General features: G+C 40.7%; 1 protein-coding gene across 3 annotated transcripts in view; it reads left to right on the top strand.

Moving 5' to 3' along the window:
* CDKAL1 (CDK5 regulatory subunit associated protein 1 like 1) overlaps nucleotides 1-11,511 on the top strand; it is a 908,375-nt gene extending 896,864 nt beyond the window's left edge. For all 3 annotated transcript variants that reach the window (XM_044293876.1, XM_044293878.1, XM_044293877.1), the window contains one exon: nucleotides 9,125-11,511. In XM_044293876.1, the coding sequence (XP_044149811.1) occupies nucleotides 9,125-9,322 (198 nt within the window). In that variant the 3' untranslated portion in view covers nucleotides 9,323-11,511. The remainder of the gene's footprint in view (nucleotides 1-9,124) is intronic.
* The last annotated feature ends 9,447 nt before the right edge of the window (nucleotides 11,512-20,958 follow it).

The following is a 20,958-nucleotide window of genomic DNA, read 5'->3' as shown; positions in this document are numbered from 1 at the left end:
CACAAGATGAAAGGAGCCGTCTCCCCTCTCACAGAGGAAGAAAATGTGGTGGTGTTCTTTTATTTAGCGGATTAATGTGGGATTTCTTTCCTGCTTATTTTCTAGTTTGTTCCATGATTGCATTTGATTTATGTTTCCTTATTTTCAGCAATTTAATTCATTTAATGTCCCGGTTTTATTTTATCTTGCACAGAAGGCACATAAAGACATCTAAGCCTTTCATGTGAGCCCACTGTTCTAATCTGAAGTCCAAAATTACCGCTGGTTAGTCATTCAGGGTAATTACTGCCAATCCCTTGCCATTAGTTCCCTGTTTAGTCGCAAGGTACCTGCAGTGAGCCTTGAGATAGGATCTTGCCGGTCAGTTCACACGTCTAGCATTGCTCATGTTTGTTTGCTTCTGTGTGATGTTAGAAGTCATGTGTGGCCATGACCCTGGAGGTGCATGCTTAACAGAAATCTGATAACTTGCTATATGCAATCCCATAACTGAAATTCCAAGATAGAAATAAGTAATTGAAGCCTTTTGTATCTTAAACAGCAGATACAATATTCTAGAAATGGTGCGTGTGTAGAACAGAAATCCATTGTAAACCAGTTGGTCATCCTTGTAATTCAAGCTGTCTACTTTTGCATCTACGTTTTTCAATGTTCCACTGACAAAATGTTGCTGTTTTTGGTTTACAGCACCTGTGCTGACCTGCTGGTCTTTGATAATCTCAGCACTGCAGGAGGAGGCGTCCAATTTATGACTCCACCCCTCTGTGCGCCTGCAGTGAAATGTGCTCCAGCCCCTAAATGGGATCGATTTCAAGCGGCATCTATGCCAGATTTCTGACGTAATTGTTAGTGAATTTGCCGAGGCTGATGGGCTGGCCCTTACCACTCACCAGTGTTGAGGGCGGCATGAAAACAAAGCGCATGACAAAATATTGTATCATGGGAGTTAAAAAGTAACAAAGCGGTTTATTAACTTTTTTTTTTATGCCTAAAACTGGTTTAAGGACTGTTACTAAATGACCCTCTTTGTATAGTCTAATTCAAAAGTCATATGTTTCGCCTTTCCTTTCGCCCCCTTTTCTTGCTAGTCTGTAGACAGTACAGGAGTGGGCAGAGGGAGTGGAGTAACATGACTACTTGTACCCGGAAACACATCAGTTTTCATAGGAGCTGTATACAGCAAAAAAAAATAAAATATTATAATTTTCTAAAATCATGACTATTTCAAACGTGTTAAATTTTCTTTTCTCATACTAATAGGAGCAGTAAGTATGGCTACAAAAATGAAAATATCTTCACACACAATGGGGCGCCGCATAATCTTCAATTTCAAGAGTATCTGTGTCTGATCCTATTAGAATTTTCTCTCTTTCAGCTCTCGCTAACCTATATAGGCAAAATTATTATGGTGACTACAAGTTTAGAAATGGCTGCAGTAGAAAAATCCTGCTCTCCTCGGTTCTAGCTTGATAAAAATCTTGTAATATATATTTAGTTTTGTGGCTCTTTTGTAGTGTCGCACAAGGCTACCCCCCATCATGACATCTCTCAGCCGGCATATGAGCCGGCAACTAATAAGGCATGCATTCTGAGTGGAGAGCACACCATTACCGCTTGTAAAGACAAGGAAAGTGAAATAATTTTCTATCAGACACATGACAGGCTTCTAGTGCCGGGTGACTTTGGTTCCAACTGAGAGGTTCTTTGAAATCACTTCAAAAACAGATCAGCCAAAACTCTGATCAGATGTATTCTCCCTCATATTAATATCCTTCAGAGAACCATGTTAAGGGAAAAAGAGCCTGTAATGTGCTTTGAAGTCCAAGACTGACTTGACTTGCGTATATTGTTACGTTACATGTACTGTTTCTTGTGCGTTTTATGTATATAGCTTTTTCTATAGGTAGAGGAATAAACATCCTATAATCATATATTCCAAAATACAGCATGTAACACAGTGCTTTTTATGAGATCATACAGAGTGTTGGGCAAAGGCCGAACCTGAGATGAAACATATAGTAAGGTCATCTAAGGTAAGCTTGTAACTGTGCTCAATGGTGTGTTAAAATAGAGTTGAATCATTTTGGTAAAGTAGGATCTGAATACAATGGTTCATGAGGCAAGGCATATTTGAGAATGATTAATATTACTCGCCTCACTGGCTACCATGAATCTGGATTTTGGACCTTCCAAGCCATAATCAGGTTGGTGCTGGGTAGATTCTCCAGGCTCCTGATATTGATGACTTATCCTCAAGACATTAATATCCAAATGGTCTCCAGTGCTGGAGCCAGCAAGTGGAATGGAGCAAGAAACACAGCTCTGTTAAAAGTGCAGTGGCCATGCTGGGTTACTGCGGCACAGCTCTAAAGGAAGTGAATAGGAGCTGAGCTGCAGTAACCCGACAAGGCCGCCACACTTTGAATGGAACTTTGCATCCTGTTCCATGAAAAGTGCTAGAGGCTGCAGGGAATAGAGGATCAGTGGGAGTTCAGGGTGTTGGACCCTTGGCAATCAGATATTCATGACCAATCCTGAGGATAAGTAATCAGGAACCTGGAAAACCCCTTTAAGGTGTAAAGACTATGATTGCCCTCCCAAGCAGAACTGAAGTGATAATTGGGGATGTAGAAAACTAAAATTGAGAGACCCGGTATATTAGAGAGAGTGGAACAGATATCACATTTACTGATGCTAAAGTCACAGTTGGTACAACCTGGTGTCACCTTTGCAAAAATGGCCACTGCAACAGAAATGAAAAATGTTTCCATGTAAAAGAAGCCTACACATTACCAAACTACAAGTACACGATTAGTTTAGAGGTCGGCATTACTGCCAGTTATAGTGCATAACACCTCATCCAATAAGAATTGTTAAAGTTTATCGCCATCTTATTCATTGCTGTAATGTTAGAAGAACCTGGTGGGCATCTTGGATGCTGCTGAGGAGTGAAGTCAGAGGAGATTTGTGTGTGAATGTAGATAGGAGACCTATCTCACTTTTTTTTTTTTTTTTTTTTTACTTTAAAGTCTGTTTTGGGCTTCAGGGTCTGGCTGCACCCATTATAGTTACACCCTATGATTTCCAGTAGAAGAAATGTATGTTAGCGGTTTCAAGGCATGAATTCTACTTAAGTTAGACACAATTTAAAATACTGTGTTTATCCGGGATTCTATTCAAAATATACATCTGAAGTTTCATTAAAAGAATCATTTGACTCCAAAAGTTCAGTTCCTATTCCAATTACAAAATTATCTAAGAGCGTGGCACTTTGTTACACTATATGACTCTACAGTCCGAGCCTTACACTCCCAGTTTGCTTTCTCTTGGAAACGACAAGCGTTCAAGTATCTAGGGGTATTCATCCCAAAGTCCCTTCATGACATCTTTAAATTAAATTATGAACCCCTTCTGAACTGCCTTAAAAGCGACCTCTCTAAATGGGATAGATGGGACTTTTCGTGGCTGGGTAGGATCAACATCTTAAAAATGAATGTCCTTCCACGTTTACTGCACCATTTCCATACCATTCCGATTTGTTTACCTAAGGCCTTCTTTTTCCGACTGTCCAGATTGTTCTCTTATATTTGGGCGTCCCACTTTCCCAGAGTGGCTAGATCCATTCTCATAAGAAGAAAACAACAAGGAGGTTTTGGTCTTCCAGACTATTGTTCTTATTTTATAACTTCCGCAATTGCTAGGGTGCTGGATTGGTTTCACCATGCGGGGAATAAGCTCTGGCTAAAAATAGAACTCTCCCTTTCTCCCACCCCGCTAACGGCTGTCCCATGGGTCTGCACCTCGTCTTGGACACCATCTCGTGCAGACACTGTTCCATTTGTCTGTCCTCCTTCACACGGTTTATGAAGGATGCACCATTGACTCCCATCCTAGGTAATTTTGATTTCCTTCTGGCCCTGTCCTCCCACTCCTTTCTTACATTTAGTAGGAGCAAACCAGCTCCCATTCGGGAGATGATGGGCGGAGCCTCTTTGCTTATGTATGAGATCATGCTTCCAGAATCTCAGCAATCTCCCAGAATATCTTTTGAATACCATCAACTTAAGACTTTCTATATATCAAACAAGTCTTCCCTTGCTCTCCACAGACCTTTGACACCCTTCGAGGAACTTTGTGTCACTAAGACCCCTCCTCTGAGGGTGATCTCTGTTATATATGGTCTGGTCCTAGCCTGTCGGGGGTTGTAAGCCCCCTCTTTGAGGAAAAAAACTTGAAGTGTTCTTCCAATTTTTTCTAAAACATTTTTATTGTACAAGTTTGCAGAAATGAGATGTAGTTACATAATGCAAAAGTAAATAGGCAGTAATGAGTGATAGATATCATAGTCAGGAATTATGTCATCAATAGCAAACCATTTTGCTGCAACTCCCTATTTGTTTACACCCAAACTCCAAATGAACAAAACATGTGTAATAAGATCTGACAGCATCAGCATCTAAACTTCAGCTTTCCCTTACCTCCTCTGTGGTCACCAGATCATCACCTCCCTGCTATTTTAATATCCCTAAAGTGCCCTCAATGTTGTTCATATCGTACCAGGTAGTATATCTGGGATGGATAATGTGAGTTAAATTTCCTTAATTTAAAAAAATAAATAATCTAGAGCTCTTTTCTTTACACCTTTCTTTATCTAATTTATCAAAAGTCACTTAAGTGTAGATATCAGTTCAGCCAACACCAGTTGTCGTTCCAACCAATGACTAAGAATACATTTCTTGTCACCAAAACTGTATTCTTACAATTTTCCATGTCATTATTGTATCCCGTAACAAAACACTCTGTTTCATCTTGGATGACAGGGCACTAAACTTTGTATGGAAAAGAGCCCGCAAATGCCAGATGACTACCAATTCTCAAGGTCTAGATTACAGAACCTATCACTCCCCCAGATCCGATCCCGAACATGACAGGATAATGCTGCTGCTGTAAATTGTAAGCTCTAATATTGGACATTTAAATTCCGCTATCCCACTTTGATAACACTAGTTTACCCTATGCAATTACTATTTTGTATAAAAACCTAAAAGAGCACTTGCTGATAAATTCATAGACTGTTACGCCTTGAGCAGTGTACACCTTGGAGGTTAATAGGAGACATGGCCCGCAGCTTCACTACTGCTCACCTACTTTGCAATGCCATTATCCAGCTTTTTGTCTTCCCTTTGGAGAAACGTTATACTCCAAGATGTACCTTCATAATAAGGTGTTAGTCCCATAAAACATTTGGTATAATTGTTCATTAGCGATATTTATTTATTTAGGGAAACAATGTTAGTAATAGTTTATTGAGACTTTATATGGTATTTGCTTCAATTGGCATCACAATAAACATGGCCTTATTAGAACTTTGAGGCTGTGCAATGCTATTCAGTGTTGAAATTTTATAAATTTTGACTGCATCTAATAAAATGAACTCATAAATCGGCACTAGTGGGGGAAAATATTGTTAGAAATTTACGACATTGTGCACAATTACGCAGCCATCTCTTTTGTATAGAAACTAAAACAAATCAACACTATGGGAGTTGAAGAGACAAATAAAATACTCAATGTTCCTACTAATCTTGGAATGCTCACATAATAGCCTTCCTGGAGGCAGCTGAATGGCATTTAAGTGTAATTTTGCTCTTCCCCCTCTCCAAGCATAATGAACATTGGGCTCTGATTGAATGAAATCTGAAGGAAAATTAATTTGCAGCACAACGCTAAGGCAAAGCTGTGAGTTTCTCCTCGAAACAGCACGACACAGACACTACATCCAAATCCACAGACAAAAACACTCTGCGCTGTCTGTCTTCATCACCCCACACAGATGCAGCATTTCTAGGAGGTAAACAGTTATTAGCATGTTGAAGGAAAAGAATATCAAAGGCAAGAAATGAACAGACAGAGCTAATTACTACTAAGAAATGCACAGTGTGATTTAGAGTCAATGTCATACAGGTGGAGGATTATGGGATTTAGCAAGGATGAGACTACTCCATTAACCATGTAAATGTTAATTCAAAAGCCATGTGTGTCCTCTGGGCTCTTAAGTTCCTTGCTTGGTGTTAAATTCTGAAAACAGTGCTACAAGATTGGGCAAGTTGACTGAATTTTTAATATAACAAAAAAAAGGAGTGTGTATATTCTGGTGATAAAAATGTTAAAAACTCATGGTTTGAAATTAATATTTTGTAAGCCTATTCGTGTTACTGGCAATGGGCAGGCCCAAGACCAATCGAGATGCCTAAAAATTCAAATGGATGGGCCTCAAAAATCTATATTTTGTACAATTAAAACATGGAGAAAATACACTGTGACAAAAAATTACTCCTCAAAAAGTAGTTAATAAAACTTTCTATGTGAAAAGGTAATGATGAGATATGCATTTACAATATTGGAGTGAAAGGATAAGTTTATTTGGAAAAATTGTACAGTTGAAAAGGCTCTAGTACCCTGTTGGGCCGCCTCTAGCCTGGATACAAGAGGAGATACAGTTGGGCATGGAGGCATACAGATTCCATATGCTATCCTGCGACACATTTGCCCACAGATATTATAGCTGAGCCTGTAGAACCTGCACACTCATAGACTGCTGAAGCTGGCGGCCCACTGGTCCCATAAAATGCTCGATTGGCAATAAATCTGGCAACTAGGCGGGCCAAGGTAGTGTACAGTCTGGCAGACACAGTCCTGGGAAACCCCTGCTGAGTTACAGGGAGCATTATCTTGTTGAAAAACGCCAGTTGGAAGCACTGCCATGATTCGGCAGCAGGCAACACATGCGGCAGGATGTCCTGCACATATCTCTAAGGCCTTATGCACACTACCGTTTTTCGGGTCCGCATCCGAGCCGCAGTTTTTGTGGCTCGGGTGCGGACCGATCCACTTCAATGGGGCCGCAAAAACGGTCATAGCCAAAACGTAACATAGCCAAAACGGATCCGTCTTGAACACCATTGAAAGTCAATGGGGAATGGATCTGTTTTCTATTGTGTCAGTGAAACTGGATCCGTCCCCATTGAGCCCTGAATGGATCTCACAAATGGAAGCCAAAACGCCAGTGTGAAAGTAGCCTAAAGCTTTTAGTGTCCTTCGTATCACTACTAGGGGTGACTGACATATATGATGGCTGTACAGATCATCTCACCAGCATTTGAAGCAGTGTGTCAATCCACAGCAAAGACATGATTAAAGTGCTGACCATGAGGCTTTCATACTCGAATCTGACCATCATGGAATCCCAAACAGAACCTGGATTCTTCGCTAAAGACAATACAGTTCCAGTTAATAGCGGGAATAGCGGAAGTTTATGGGCGCCGCAGCACCATGACTTTCCATCTGCTAACCGCCTGGAAATGGCTTGATCAGAGCTGCTCTTGCTCATCATTGGATCAAACCTTCCTCTCTACTTGTATTCTGTTTGGGCCGTCTGGAACTGATTTGTTTTGTGTGCGTGCCCTCGTGTAACCACTGCTCCTAACAACTACTAAATGCTAGGTCAGAATGGCATAGATCAGTGTTGGCGAACCTATGGCACGGGTGCCAGAGGCGGCACTCGGAGCCCTCTCTGTGGGCACCCGCACCCCGGAAAAAGTCTATGGCACACTAATATGACTTTGATTTTTCCTGCCCTTCATCAGCGCAGGGCTCGCTATAAACAGCACAGGCAGCGCACTGAGTGTAGCAGGCTATTATAGCTAAATGATAGAGTGCCTGGAAGATATACTATGTTTGACTGTAGAATTCAGGTTAAATTACCGTGTTGGCACTTTGCAATAAATAAGTGGGCTTTGGGTTGAAGTTTGGGCACTCAGTCTCTAAAAGGTTCATCATCACTGGCATAGATGGTGGGAAACTGGTTGAAATTACCATCCTGCTTTTTAAATTGGGCTAAATGTCTTGGAGTGCATAGTAGAGGCATGTCTAGCAGTCAATGAGCTTTCAGCAAGAGGTACACTACCCAAAAGTAGCCTCTGAGATCCTTTTTATAGGGCAGCAGGGGAAGCACTTTTATACCCTATTGTGCAAGACCCAGTGTCTATTTAGACCACACCTGTAATCATTTACATATCTGCCTGAAACATTAATCCATGCAGTTTTGTTGCAATCGCACATTTCTAGCTGAGTGCGTTGTTTTTTATGCTTTGCAAACTACAGTTGTCTGTAGTACTACTCATAATGAGCACCATCTGGATTTGGGTGGTGCTTGGCATTTCAGGCTTGGTTGGTGGTTTATTTGTGATCTAATGTTTGCTAATCCATGATGTTAGGGATTTCTTTATATTGCTCATAGAGATCTTGTTGACAAAAATAAATATATTTAGGACTTTTGTTTGTTCAGTTATTTTAAAAAAATATATATTTTTGATGGGTTCAACAGGATTCATAAAGCCTGATCTGAACTTAGTCTGACTGATTGATAGAACATTGTTCTTGTATTTTCTAATTCATAGATGTGCTGGACTGAAACTTAGTGGAAATACTGGGTCAGGGCAGAAATGGGTATCATCCGTGTGCTGTCTGCATCTCCATGGCTGTTATGCAGATTATAGAACATGTCCTATTCTTGTCAATATTGAGGACAACAATAGGCGTTTCTACAAAGTAGTTGTGGCATGCACATGGCTATCTGTGTTTTGCGGTTTGCGGACCATAAAATTCATATGGTCGTGTGCATTAGGCCTACTGTGTCATAAACTGTGTAGTCGATGTAGCTTTGTTAAAATAAAAACACTCCTTTTTTAACTTTTTTTAGCACGTCCATTTGTAGGGTCTCTCAGATTGTCTATTAAATGCAGAGTTGATTTTGGGGAGAATTCATATAAGATGTTTTATAATACTGAACTGAATACGTATAGTTGACTATAATATTTATATTTATTATTGTTTTCATCTTTACTCAGTTGAAGAATTATGCTCTTTGTACATGTCTATCTTCTGAGCGCCCTCTCTAGCTCGCTGACATATCCATAATGGCGCTTCAGCACCTGTTGTGCAATTAGAGATTCACAGCCTCCTTTTTGACATTTGTTTTTTGAAAAGGCAGCAGATCAATGCTCGTGTATTATAGAATGTGTCCATTTGCAAGCATATAACATGCTGATCACTTTCTCTGCAGGAGTGCAAGTCATTGCTGAACAATGGTTCCAGTTCAAGAGGGAAGCCCCCTGATGAGCGCAGCGAGGCCTTCCTACAAACGTCTTGGAGAAAGAGAGAAGAGCAGATGAAGATTGTCTACTTTTTTGTTGCTGTCTTCGCTGTCCTAATTGCTTTTCTAGCGGCAAAGTTGTATCAAGTTGAAATTTTAGGAAATTAAAATGTTTTTTTTGAGGAGTTACAGGAGACATGGATTCTGACCAGTCAACCATAGTATTTAGTAGAGAACGTATTTTATTATTTTGACATATTATACAGTATGTACAGGTAGCAAATCTAGCAGACTATTTTTAAATCAAGAACTGAAGGCGTGTTTACACATAAAAGCTTCTAAAGTGTATAAACTACAAAAAACAAGTTGTGATTCATCATGGTGAACGTTGGACAGCATTATAGCTTCCAGTTTGACCTCCTGACCATAGGGACTGCGTGTGCACTTGTACAGGTTTGCTGAGTGCATGGACCCTTCTGGCTGTTTGTAATATTGCTGAAAGTTAGAGAAGATTTGGGTCCCACCTCTGTAATGATTCACAACTGGTGTACTGGTTATCGTTAAATTTGGTCAAAAACAAAAAAATGTATAACCTGCCATCTAACAACATTCACAGCGGGGCTATATATATATTTTGTACTTGGACATGTATGAACTGTTCATAGTTGAGGAGGTGAACAGAGTGTATGATCTGATCCTCATATATAATATATATGTTTTGGGGATTTTTTTTGTTCAGGAAACGTCATACTCTTTTCCTCTGGAGTGCTTTGTAAAAAAACAGTGTTTTAGCCCTTTGCTCCAGTTTAATACTAACCTGTGCTTTGCCTGCTTTTTTTATTAGTGACATTTTAAGTGGTTTGGTTGTGTTATGAAGGTTGTCCATGAAGTCAGCATCACCTTTTTCTGACTGGTTAGCTTAAATGGACTTTTTTCTTTTGCTTTCCGAAGTGCAGTCCCATAGGATGTGAAATGTATAGTACATACAATTCTTTTTTAAGACTGTACCACTGTCCCTATTGAGGAAGAACTTTGCCTATATTCCATAAGCCTGATAACTGGTCAGAAGACCAAATGTACTACAAGAATGAGTTTTACCAAGATATATTTCATACTAATATCCCTTTCTACAAAGTCAGCATATAGGTGATAGTTTGTGTTATATCTACAGTCTGATACCAAAGCTTTTATGGAGTATTTTGTTTTTCCATCCTTTAACATTGCTTTCTACCAGTTGAGTTTAGCTGTCACCATTTTACATAATCTTAGGAAGAATCCAAGGATGCGTAATTTTAGAATATTTTAATTATTCTAGTAGTTATTTTACAGTTCTCACAGTCATGGTGTTACTGTCAGCATTCATATTCTCCTGACTTCATTTTTATTTTATTTCTTCAAATTGCATGTTCAGGTGTTTTTTTTTTTTTTATAATTGTGTAAAGAGCAGTGGTTTGTGCAGCAATTGTTTATATAAGTGTTTTCTATTGGTGATGAATGCCTTAGACCTTGTATGCAAAGATTCTTAGGGGATTTGTAATGAAATTGAATAGAGTATTAAGAAGCAGATATTAAGTCATTTTTTCCACTATATGGAGGTTAAAGGGGATCTCCGGGACTTTACCTAAATTCAGTGTTTCAGCTAACCTGTGGAAGGTAGTTCCAGTAGTACTTACTGTTCCTTTATACCACTGGTTCAATGATCTCAGCTGTGATCACGTGACCACCCAGGTGGATGCAGGCTCTTCCGCTGAAGTCCCAACCGGACATGCTGCGGTTTCTTGCTGTTCAGCTGCATGTACATTATGCAGCTGAATAGGAAGACCAGGAATTCATCTGGTGGAGACCTCAGCGGAAGAGCCTGCACCTAGCTGGGTGGTCCCATATTCACATTGGAGATCATGGAATCTGCGGCACACCAGGAGGTTAAGTACTTCTGAAATTCTCTTCCTCCTATAGGTTAGCTAAATTTACAGTAAGTAAAGGCCCAGAAAACTCCTTTAAGGTAATCTCAAAACTTTGCTTATTGGGATGTAACTGATTTTGTCACAAGCCTTGGTGTAAACCGAACCATACAGTTACAGTAGTGTTCTAGCTGTATTGTTTAATTTAATAAATGCTCTGAAAAAAACTCATACTATGTTTTGCCTAGAGCAGGGCCTGAAGGGGTGGGGCACATTCATGTGTCATGTACTGCCCCCTCAGGAACTGCACTAGGCATAACCCTGTTCGTTTAGCTATGCCCTTTATGTCTTATAGCTGCATTTGAATTGTTGATTTGACTGAATGGTAATGACAATATCCGGACTGAAACATGCAAACTGTAGAATTTTTCTGTGCACAAATAAAGATCCATGGACTATGAAGTGTGTGGTTTAATTCACAAGAATTTCTTAGGAAAGCTGTGTTTTCAAATATATTGAAATAAAGGCAGGTTAAAAGAAAATGCTCCATCCTAGAACACACAAACCAGAAAACACAAACCCTGATTAATTTTTCTTCACTTGGATATGGCATCTCTGGGCCGTGCATGAGTTACCCTTCAGTATGTCTAACTGCTTCATATACAAAGCAATGTGATTGGATAATTGTGCACCATTTCATATTGGACAGATAGCAGTGATGTGCACTCTTATTTCCTCCAGATAATTAAAGTCTGTGGACCGCAACCACTGTTATAGTGTTGGTGCTTTAAATATGCATCAAGTTTTCGGCAATGTATTTACTCATTGTTTAATACTTGGAAGGTTGTATATTGAAATGAGATTGATAATCCTTGCATGTTCATGAAGTCTGGGCTGTACATCTCACAATATTGAGCTGGGGACTCAATACCTTATATTTTATGCCAGAAACAGATTTTAATTCTGTCATAGGAAAACAGAGAACTGGGTGGATTAATCTCAAGATAAGGAGCAGGACATCCCATAACTGCAAGGAATCGATGTTGTGATCTACAGGAACTGGTTGACAAGTACACAGTTAATAAGCATGGAATAAAAAGTCAGTACCAGCCAAAAATCTGGACCTACCTTACAAAGTATGTTTCTCATTATCCCAGACATTTTGATTTAAGCATCCATAAATCTATGTGCACTACATGTATTGCTAGTTCATCTAGAATGAAAGATTGACATTTTGTGAATTCTACGTGTTTGTCTCCATGGCAACAGACAACAAACAAGTTGTGTAGTCTGATTCTACGATTTCATCTGTCATCTTATGTTTTGCTAACGTACTGAAAAAAAATAGTATAGGACAGATGGAATTATGACTGCAAAATGACACACAGGACTTATAGGACCAAATTGAAGGAAATAACTACAGCTATGCATTGGTTTAAGAAATGAAGATTAAACATTTAGAAAAATGTCAGCAATGCGGAAAGTCTCTTCAAGTAAAGTGCCAGAAACCATACATTGTCTAGTCACGAAAAAAGTTATCAAAATAATGGTCATATTACAGGTTTTAACATATTCTTGCCTGAATTCAAGTGGCAGATACCACTTAAAATTTACCTTTTAGCGTGACCGTGTGAATGAGGTCTTGCCGTAAAATCACTGCAAAGAAACTCGAACTGGAGCAAAGCAGGAATGAAAAATACTTATTTGGACCAGAAGACCAGCAGTGGACATCTTTTATTGTGTGACTAATCTACTTTTTTTTCAACAACTATTATATATCTTCAGGTAGTCTAAAAACTATATCATAGACTGGAGTGCTACATCAGATGACAAAGCATACAAAGTGAAATAACCTAACTCATTTGCTGATTAGCAACAATCGGGACCTCTAAAAGATTCCTCCAAGGGTTATTGGATATCCAAATTTCTTTTGCATGCACCAGTTGTCTGACTATGATGAGTCCACATAGGGCACTTAGGACCATTCAGAGCCTTCGAGGTACTTGACTTTTAGGAGTGAGATTGTAGATGTTGATGTGGTTGGTTGAAGGCTCAAATGTATCTTGATCCTTGGAAGTGAGTTGGTACATGACCTGGCAATAAAGGGTAATGATTTTTGTAACTCTTATAAAACATGTGAATTAGAATTACCACAGATTGGTACACTACTTATGCTGCTGTGCATACACCTGTTTTTACTTAGTGGTTTTCGTACAATGTGCATCTTGGGTTAAACACAAAGTGCTCATTTATTTCCTCTCATTGTACTTTCTAAACAGCTCTTCACAAATGACAGTTCGGGAAAATTAAAAGATATGGTGGTGCTTGAGATTAATAATAAGGAGGGGTGTACCTTTTGAGAAGCCGCACCTTTGTCACATCCCTGTCTTCATATCTCTGAACATTTGACAGCCTGCGTTAATTTAGTTTTACTTCTCGGTTCAGCTCCACGTGAAGAAAGCGAGAGTGATTTTTTGAATAACAGCAAGTAATATGTGATGTGGCAGCAACTGGCAACTCTGACATTGAGCTTGGCTGTAGCCATTACCCACAATCCATTTGTGCTTCTTGAGAAGCAATTACAATTTCACAGGTTGGAATTAAAATTCCCTGTGGTATGCAATAGAGTAACAGAGACTGTCAAAGTGATTTCAAGCTGCTAATCTCTCACTGTTGTAGGGGTGAAAATAGAGTTCCTCTTACGGATGTAGAGGTCTGACAACTTAAAAACTCCAGATCAGCTAAATGATTTAATATATGGCAATTTAGGCTAACTTCACCTACACTCACATTTTAGATGCAAAAAATACTTTGGGTGGTATTGGAAGAGGTGTATAGTACCAATTTGGGATGTAATTGTGTACTGCTAGTTTTAAAGAAAACCTAAGTGCTTAAGACTGTGAAGTTGTGTAAATCAGTTCTACATAAATACTTTTTCTTTTAAAAATCTCTTTGTATTAGAAAGATATAACAATAGAATACAATCTGCAGTTGTCTTAATAAAGGATCAGCCAAAGTACAATACAATTCCAATGTGACATGGGACATAGAAGTAGTTTTAAGGTATTCGGTATGGTTTCAGTGAGAAGCAATAGCAGGAGGGCCTGCGTTCATAGGTGACACAGATTCCTAACTGTCTACTCTTGACCACTTCAATCCAAAAGCGATTTTCTTTGGGACAGGACCACAACAGGTGATAACAAGTTCCAATTTCAGATTTAAATTTGCAATGAGGGAGTAGGATCTATCTATGCACTGTATTTTTGCTGGTATCATATACCATCTAGCTAATATCTGAAATCTATTCTACTGTATGCACCTACATCTGAATCTGATTTTAGGGGAGAGTAAGAGTAATTTGATATGGTCAGCTAAGAAGAATGTCTATTTCCCAAGCAATAATATAAAATAATTCTTTAGGTTCAGAGATAGAATAGGAAAGAAGTGTATTATATATTGTAGAGAACGGGATTTTTAGGTGGTCTGGTTTGTTGAAGTGTCGCAGACCACGTTAATCCAGATGTTTAAAAAAATATATATTAAAGGGCTTCTGTCACCCCCCAAAAGTCATTTTTCATTTTTGGGCTAATTAAAATCCTTATAGTGCGATTATTCAATATATAGTGCTCTTACCTTTTTCTGTGGCTTAGTTTCTTTAAAAACCACACTTTTATAATATGTTAATTACCTGGCTACCAGCAAGTAGGGCAGTTGCTTGCTGGTAGCCGCTGCATCCTCCTTTAAAAGAAATGCCCCCTCCTCCTGTTTGACAGCCAGCGCTCTCCTCGTCCGGCTGGCCCTGTCTGCGTTCCAAATATCGCGCCTGCGCCCTACCGGTCTTCAGTCGGCGCAGGCCCACTGAGAAGACGACGCTCGCTCGGCCGCTCCTTCCTCAGTGCGCCTGCGCCGATGACGTCACATCTACACCCGGCACAGGCGCACTGAGGAAGGAGCGGCCGAGAGAGCGTCGTCCTCTCAGTGCGCCTCCGCCGACTGAAGACCGGTACGGCGCAGGCGCGAGATTTGGAACGCAGACAGGGCCAGCCGGAGGAGGAGAGCGCTCGCTGGCCCTGTCACTCTCCAGGAGGAGGGGGCGTTTTTTTGAAAGGAGGATGCAGCGGCTACCAGCAAGCAACCGCCCTACTTGCTGGTAGCGAGGTAATTAACATATTATAAAAGTGCAGTTTTTAAAGAAACTAAGCCACAGAAAAAGGTAAGAGCACTGTATATTGAATAATCGCACTATATGGGTTTTAATTAGCTCAAAAATGAAAAATGACTTTTGGGGGGGGTGACAGAAGCCCTTTAACCACTTCAGCCCCCCCTAGCTTAAACATCCTTAATGACCAGACCACTTTTTACAATTCTGCACTACACTACTTTCACCGTTTATTGCTCGGTCATGCAACTTACCACCCAAATGAATTTTACCTCCTTTTCTTCTCACTAATAGAGCTTTCATTTGGTGGTATTGCATTGCTGCTGACATTTTAACTTTTTTGTTATTAATCGAAATTTAACGAAATTTTTGCAAAAAAGTGACATTTTTCACTTTCAGTTGTAATATAAAAAAACAAAACACATCTATATATAAATTTTTCGCTAAATTTATAGTTCTACGTGTCTTTGATAAAAAAAAATGTTTGGGTGAAAAAAAATGGTTTGGGTGAAAGATATAGCGTTTACAAACTATGGTACAAAAATGTGAATTTCCAATTTTTTTATACAAAGTTGGCATTTGACCAAGATATTTATCTCACCCAGCATGGGTATATATAAAATGACACCCCAAAACACATTCCCCAACTTCTCCTGAGTACGGCGATACCACATGTGTGACACTTTTTTGCAGCCTAGGTGGGCAAAGGGGCCCACATTCCAAAGAGCACCTTTCGGATTTCACAGGCCATTTTTTGCACGCATTTGGGCCCCTAAAATGCCAGGGCAGTATAACTACCCCACAAGTGACCCCATTTTGGAAAGAAGACACCCCAAGGTATTTCGTGATGGGCATAGTGAGTTCATGGAAGTTTTTATTTTTTGTCACAAGTTAGTGGAATATGAGACTTTGTAAGAAAAAAAAATCATAATTTTCCGCTAACTTGAGACAAAAAATAAAAAATTCTAGGAACTCGCCATGCCCCTCACGGAATACCTTGGGGTGTCTTCTTTCCAAAATGGGGTCACTTGTGGGGTAGTTATACTGCCCTGGCATTTTAGGGGCCCTAATGCGTGAGAAGTAGTTTGAAATCAAAATGTGTAAAAAATGCCCTGTGAAATCCGAAAGGTGCTCTTTGGAAGGTGGGCCCATTTGCCCACCTAGGCTGCAAAAAAGTATCACACATCTGATATTGCCATAAAAAAAATTTGGGCCACAAGTTAGCGGAAATTGTTATTTATTTTTCTCACAGAGTCTCCCTTTCCGCTAACTTGGGACAAAAATTTAAATCTTTCATGGACTCAATATGCCCCTCACGGAATACCTTGGGGTGTCTTCTTTCCGAAATGGGGTCACGTGGGGTATTTATGCTGTCCTGGCATTTTAGGGGCCCTAAAGCGTGAGAAGAAGTCTGGAATATAAATGTCTAAAAAAAATTTACGCATTTGGATTCCGTGATGGGTATGGTGAGTTCATGTGAGATTTTATTTTTTGACACAAGTTAGTGGAATATGAGACTGTAAGAAAAAATTAAAATAAATCAATTTCCGCTAACTTGTGCCAAAAAAATGTCTGTATGGAGCCTTACAGGGGGGGTGATCAATGACAGGGAGGTGATCAAGGAGTCTATATGGGGTGATCACCAACCTGTCATTGATCACCCCCCTGTAAGGCTCCGATCAGACGTCCGTATGTGTTTTGCGGAACCGCTGTGTCCGTGTTTTGTGCATCCACGGATCCGCAAAACACATACGGACGTCTGAATGGAGCCTTACAGGGGGGGTGATCAATGACAGGGGGGTGATCACCCCATATAGACTCCCTGATCACCCCCCCTGTAAGGCTCCATTCAGACGTCCGTATGTGTTTTGCGGATCTGATCCATGGATGCGTGGATCCGTAAAACACACATGGACGTCTGAATGGAGCCTTACAGGGGGGTGATCATCCCATATAGACTCCCTGATCCCTGTAAGGCTCCATTCAGACGTCCGTATGTGTTTTGCGGATCCGATCCATGGATGCGTGGATCCGTAAAACACATACGGACGTCTGAATGGAGCCTTACAGGGGGTGATCAGGGAGTGTATATGGGGTGATCACCCCCGTGTCATTGATCACCCCCCCTGTAAGGCTCCATTCAGACGTCCGTATGTGTTTTGCGGATCCAATCCATGGATTCGTAAAACACATACGGACATCTGAATGGAGCCTGACACGGGGGTGATCAATGACAGGGGGGTGATCAGGGAGTCTATATGGGGTGATCAGGGGTTAATAAGGGGTTAATAAGTGACAGGGAGGGTGTAGTGTGGTGCTTGGTGCTACTTTACTGAGCTGCCTGTGTCCTCTGGTGGTCGATCCAAGCAAATGGGACCACCAGAGGACCAGGTAGCATGTATATTAGACGCTGGCAGGCTGTAGATCGACTCGCTTACCGGCCGATTCACAGGAAATCTCGCCTCTCACGAGAGGACGCACCGGCGCGTACAGGAGGAATAACAGGGCCGCCGCCAGGACGCGATCCTGCGTACGGCGGTCCTGGGGCGGTTAATAGCATTTTAGGGCATGAGTACAGAGTAAGAGAGAGAGAATTTAGAACAGGCACATTTAGAATCTCCATCAGTTCATCCAAAGTCGCTAGTTGAAGAGGTGTTTGAAAGGAGGGTGTTTTTGCTTAAAACATCTGTTGTGTGGGGTGATCCGAGACCTGTATTAAGTGTGAAACAGTGGTGATGAGTTTGTATGTTGAGTTCATCAATCTCCATGTATTCCAAGTAGCATGTGAGAATAGTTGAGATAAGCAGGAACAATGCTGGGCTGGACGGAAGGGGGGGGGGGCAAAATAGGGGATATCTATTAGATCAGTGTGGATCCTATGACTAGGACACCGATCATGAGAACAGGGCCCCAAACCCTGTGGAGCTCCCCTTGAAATTAATGGAGCGGCTGTTTGAAATGTGCGCTGCCTCTCCATTTCTATGAGAGTGCAAAAGATAGTTGAGTAATGAATGGATTGGCAGCATAGATTCCAACCAGCCACTGTCAATTTCAGGGGGAGCTCCACAGGTTATGGGGCTCCCGTTCTCATGATCGGTGGGGGTCCCAGCGGTAGGACCCCGACCAATCTAATTGTTATCCCCTATTCTGTGGACAGAGTATAACATTTTGTAACTGGAATACCCCTTGAAGGCCAAACTTTACCACTGGAGGCAGTGGTGGTCTTCTATAAAGTGCAGTGGGTAGATGGTTTTAACTCCTGCAATCATATGGGTTTCTGAGCCCATCAGCGGTATGACTCACCAAAGCATGTCTTGGTCCTCCTGGTGTGCATCTGGGACAGCTTTACTTAGGAGAAGTTGTCTGCTCAACTGCAACACAATCCCCTGGGCATTAGGTTATATCCAGTAAGGAACAAGGTGGATGCGCTGTTGCCAATCAGCAGTGGCAAATCTAGGCCAGGGATTTTCAGACATACCAGATCATTGGCACTTCGCAAGCTGTAAGCCACAAAACTAAGAAACAGACCCACATTCCTGTATGTAGCGGGCACATTGACGGGGAACGTCAATAATTAAACCCCAGATCGCCGATCACAGCATCTGAGGCTACAATTTAGGCCTTTCAGGGGTTAATCAGGGTGAAAAAGAAAATACTCTCCTTATCAATTTGTTTGCGTAGAGGCCGTCGTGGCCATCTTTATTATTATTATTATTTATTATTTAAGCGCCATTCATTCCATAGCGCTGTACATATGATAAGCGGTGCACATACATAACACAGAGAATTGTACTAATCATAAACAAGATGAGTTACAAACTGGTACAGAAGGAGAGAGGGCCCTGCCCATGAGGGCTTAAAATCTACATGATTTATTGAAGACACCTTGCATAATCTGGCTGATGACGTCATTTGCCCAGCCAGCACGCTGACGAGGTTTGATGTCTTTGTTTGCAAATGGATGAGATATATATTTTTTTTTTTTACTGCCATTTCAAAAATAGATTAGTTACCATGCAGCGCGTGGAAATTCAGCTTTGTGACTAATTGAATTTTTCCTGAAATTCTGATTAAAGTCAATTCGTTTGGCTTCAATTCGCTCAACATTAGTTGGTTCTTTTTACATAAGCCGGTTATTGGGAACCAGCAAACTCGACTTACCACTTGTTTAAAATCTGGAGTTCCCTCTTTTTGTGTTTTGTATGCATAAGTCTAATATGCACACAGTAGTGTAAATTGGCTGCCATAGTAAGCTACACAGTATGTTGTGTTAGGTAAGGGATGATTGGAATGACTCTTGTCTTCTGTCTTCATAAGTAAATGTTTTTTTTCTTGCGAGCAATAATGGGTTAGGGTTTTTAATGCATCGGTTAACAACAAACAACAATAAATAACTCGCTGGAAAGAGATTAAATTCAAAATTCCAAGTAACCACAAATCTGCTTGAAATAGGCACAACACGATCCGAATAGTAGCCAAGAAATTACTCTGTGAATATTTTAATTGATGCAGCCAGCAACTCTGAGAGTGTGGAGAGAAGCAAACTGCACATTTCAAAGTCCTGAAAACTACAATGAAAGGCCTTATATGGAGAAGTCCTCGCCGTCCACGCACATTTATGCTGAGCCATGAAGTCTTAAAAGTTAAAAATAAATCTCTTATTTTGGTTTCAATTATTTGTTTGTGTGAAGTTATTCTTTGTGTATCCATAGAAGATCCTTGTGTGCATGGCATGTAATGTGTGCTATGCAGAGCCGATGGAGCAAAGTTCCTGTCTCTGGCATTAACCTCACAGATTTATCGATTACCCAATATTCTGGATTATTGGACGCTCATAGAAAGCTTTGTATAGAGTGTGAAAATCTTGTTAAGCTAAAGGCCTCAAGGATGATGGTCCAAAATGAATTGCTCTTACAAAATCTACCACAGTGGCATTGTTTGGCTTTTTTATCCAGAGGAGACTCCTAACTGGTTCCCTCTGTGTAGGTGCTGCGCTTGTATTGTAATTTCCAGATTAAAGGAATTCAAAATGGACCTTTAACCTCTCCTCACGTGTCATTGCCCATGTATAACAATTCTGGAGTATCTTTTCATTTAAAAGGGTTTACCAGGGTTTTAATAGGTCATCCGTATATGATTGGTAAAGGTCCAACACCCGGGAGACCCGCCGATCAGCTGTTTTAGAAGGCACTGGCGCTCCTGTAAGCATGACTGCCTTCTTGCAGCTTACCAAGCACAATGACATCCTCAGACATCATCCACAACTCCCTCCTCCGTAAGGCAAAACTCCATCCTTCATCAGCCCAAACTCCCTCCTACCTCAGACGTCAGCCAAAACTCCCTCGTCCCTCAGACGTCAGTCAAAAAATACCGCCTCCATCAGCCCTCAGCCTAAACTCCGTCAGGGGTCAGACATCAGGTGTCAGCCCTCAGCCTAAACTCCATCAGCCGTAGTAATAGAATGTAAAATAATGTAATAGAATGTAATTATGGTGTTTACAGCAAGCGCTGGCACCACAGACCATTGTCTTCACACATTTTATATATATATATATATATATAATGTGGACCAGTACACATTATATATACCAGGCACCAGTACTGGATACAAGTGAGGAGGGAGTTTTGGGCTGACGGAGGAAGAAGTGTTGGGCTGAGGGAGGACTGGTGGAGTTTTGCCTGACTGAGGAGGGAGTTGTGGATGATGTCTGAGGATGTCCTAATATGTATGCCATAATTTAGAA

This window comes from Bufo gargarizans, chromosome 5 (assembly GCF_014858855.1).
Source record: "Bufo gargarizans isolate SCDJY-AF-19 chromosome 5, ASM1485885v1, whole genome shotgun sequence".
Taxonomy (NCBI): Eukaryota; Metazoa; Chordata; class Amphibia; order Anura; family Bufonidae; genus Bufo; species Bufo gargarizans.
This window is presented reverse-complemented; position numbering and strand designations above follow the sequence as displayed.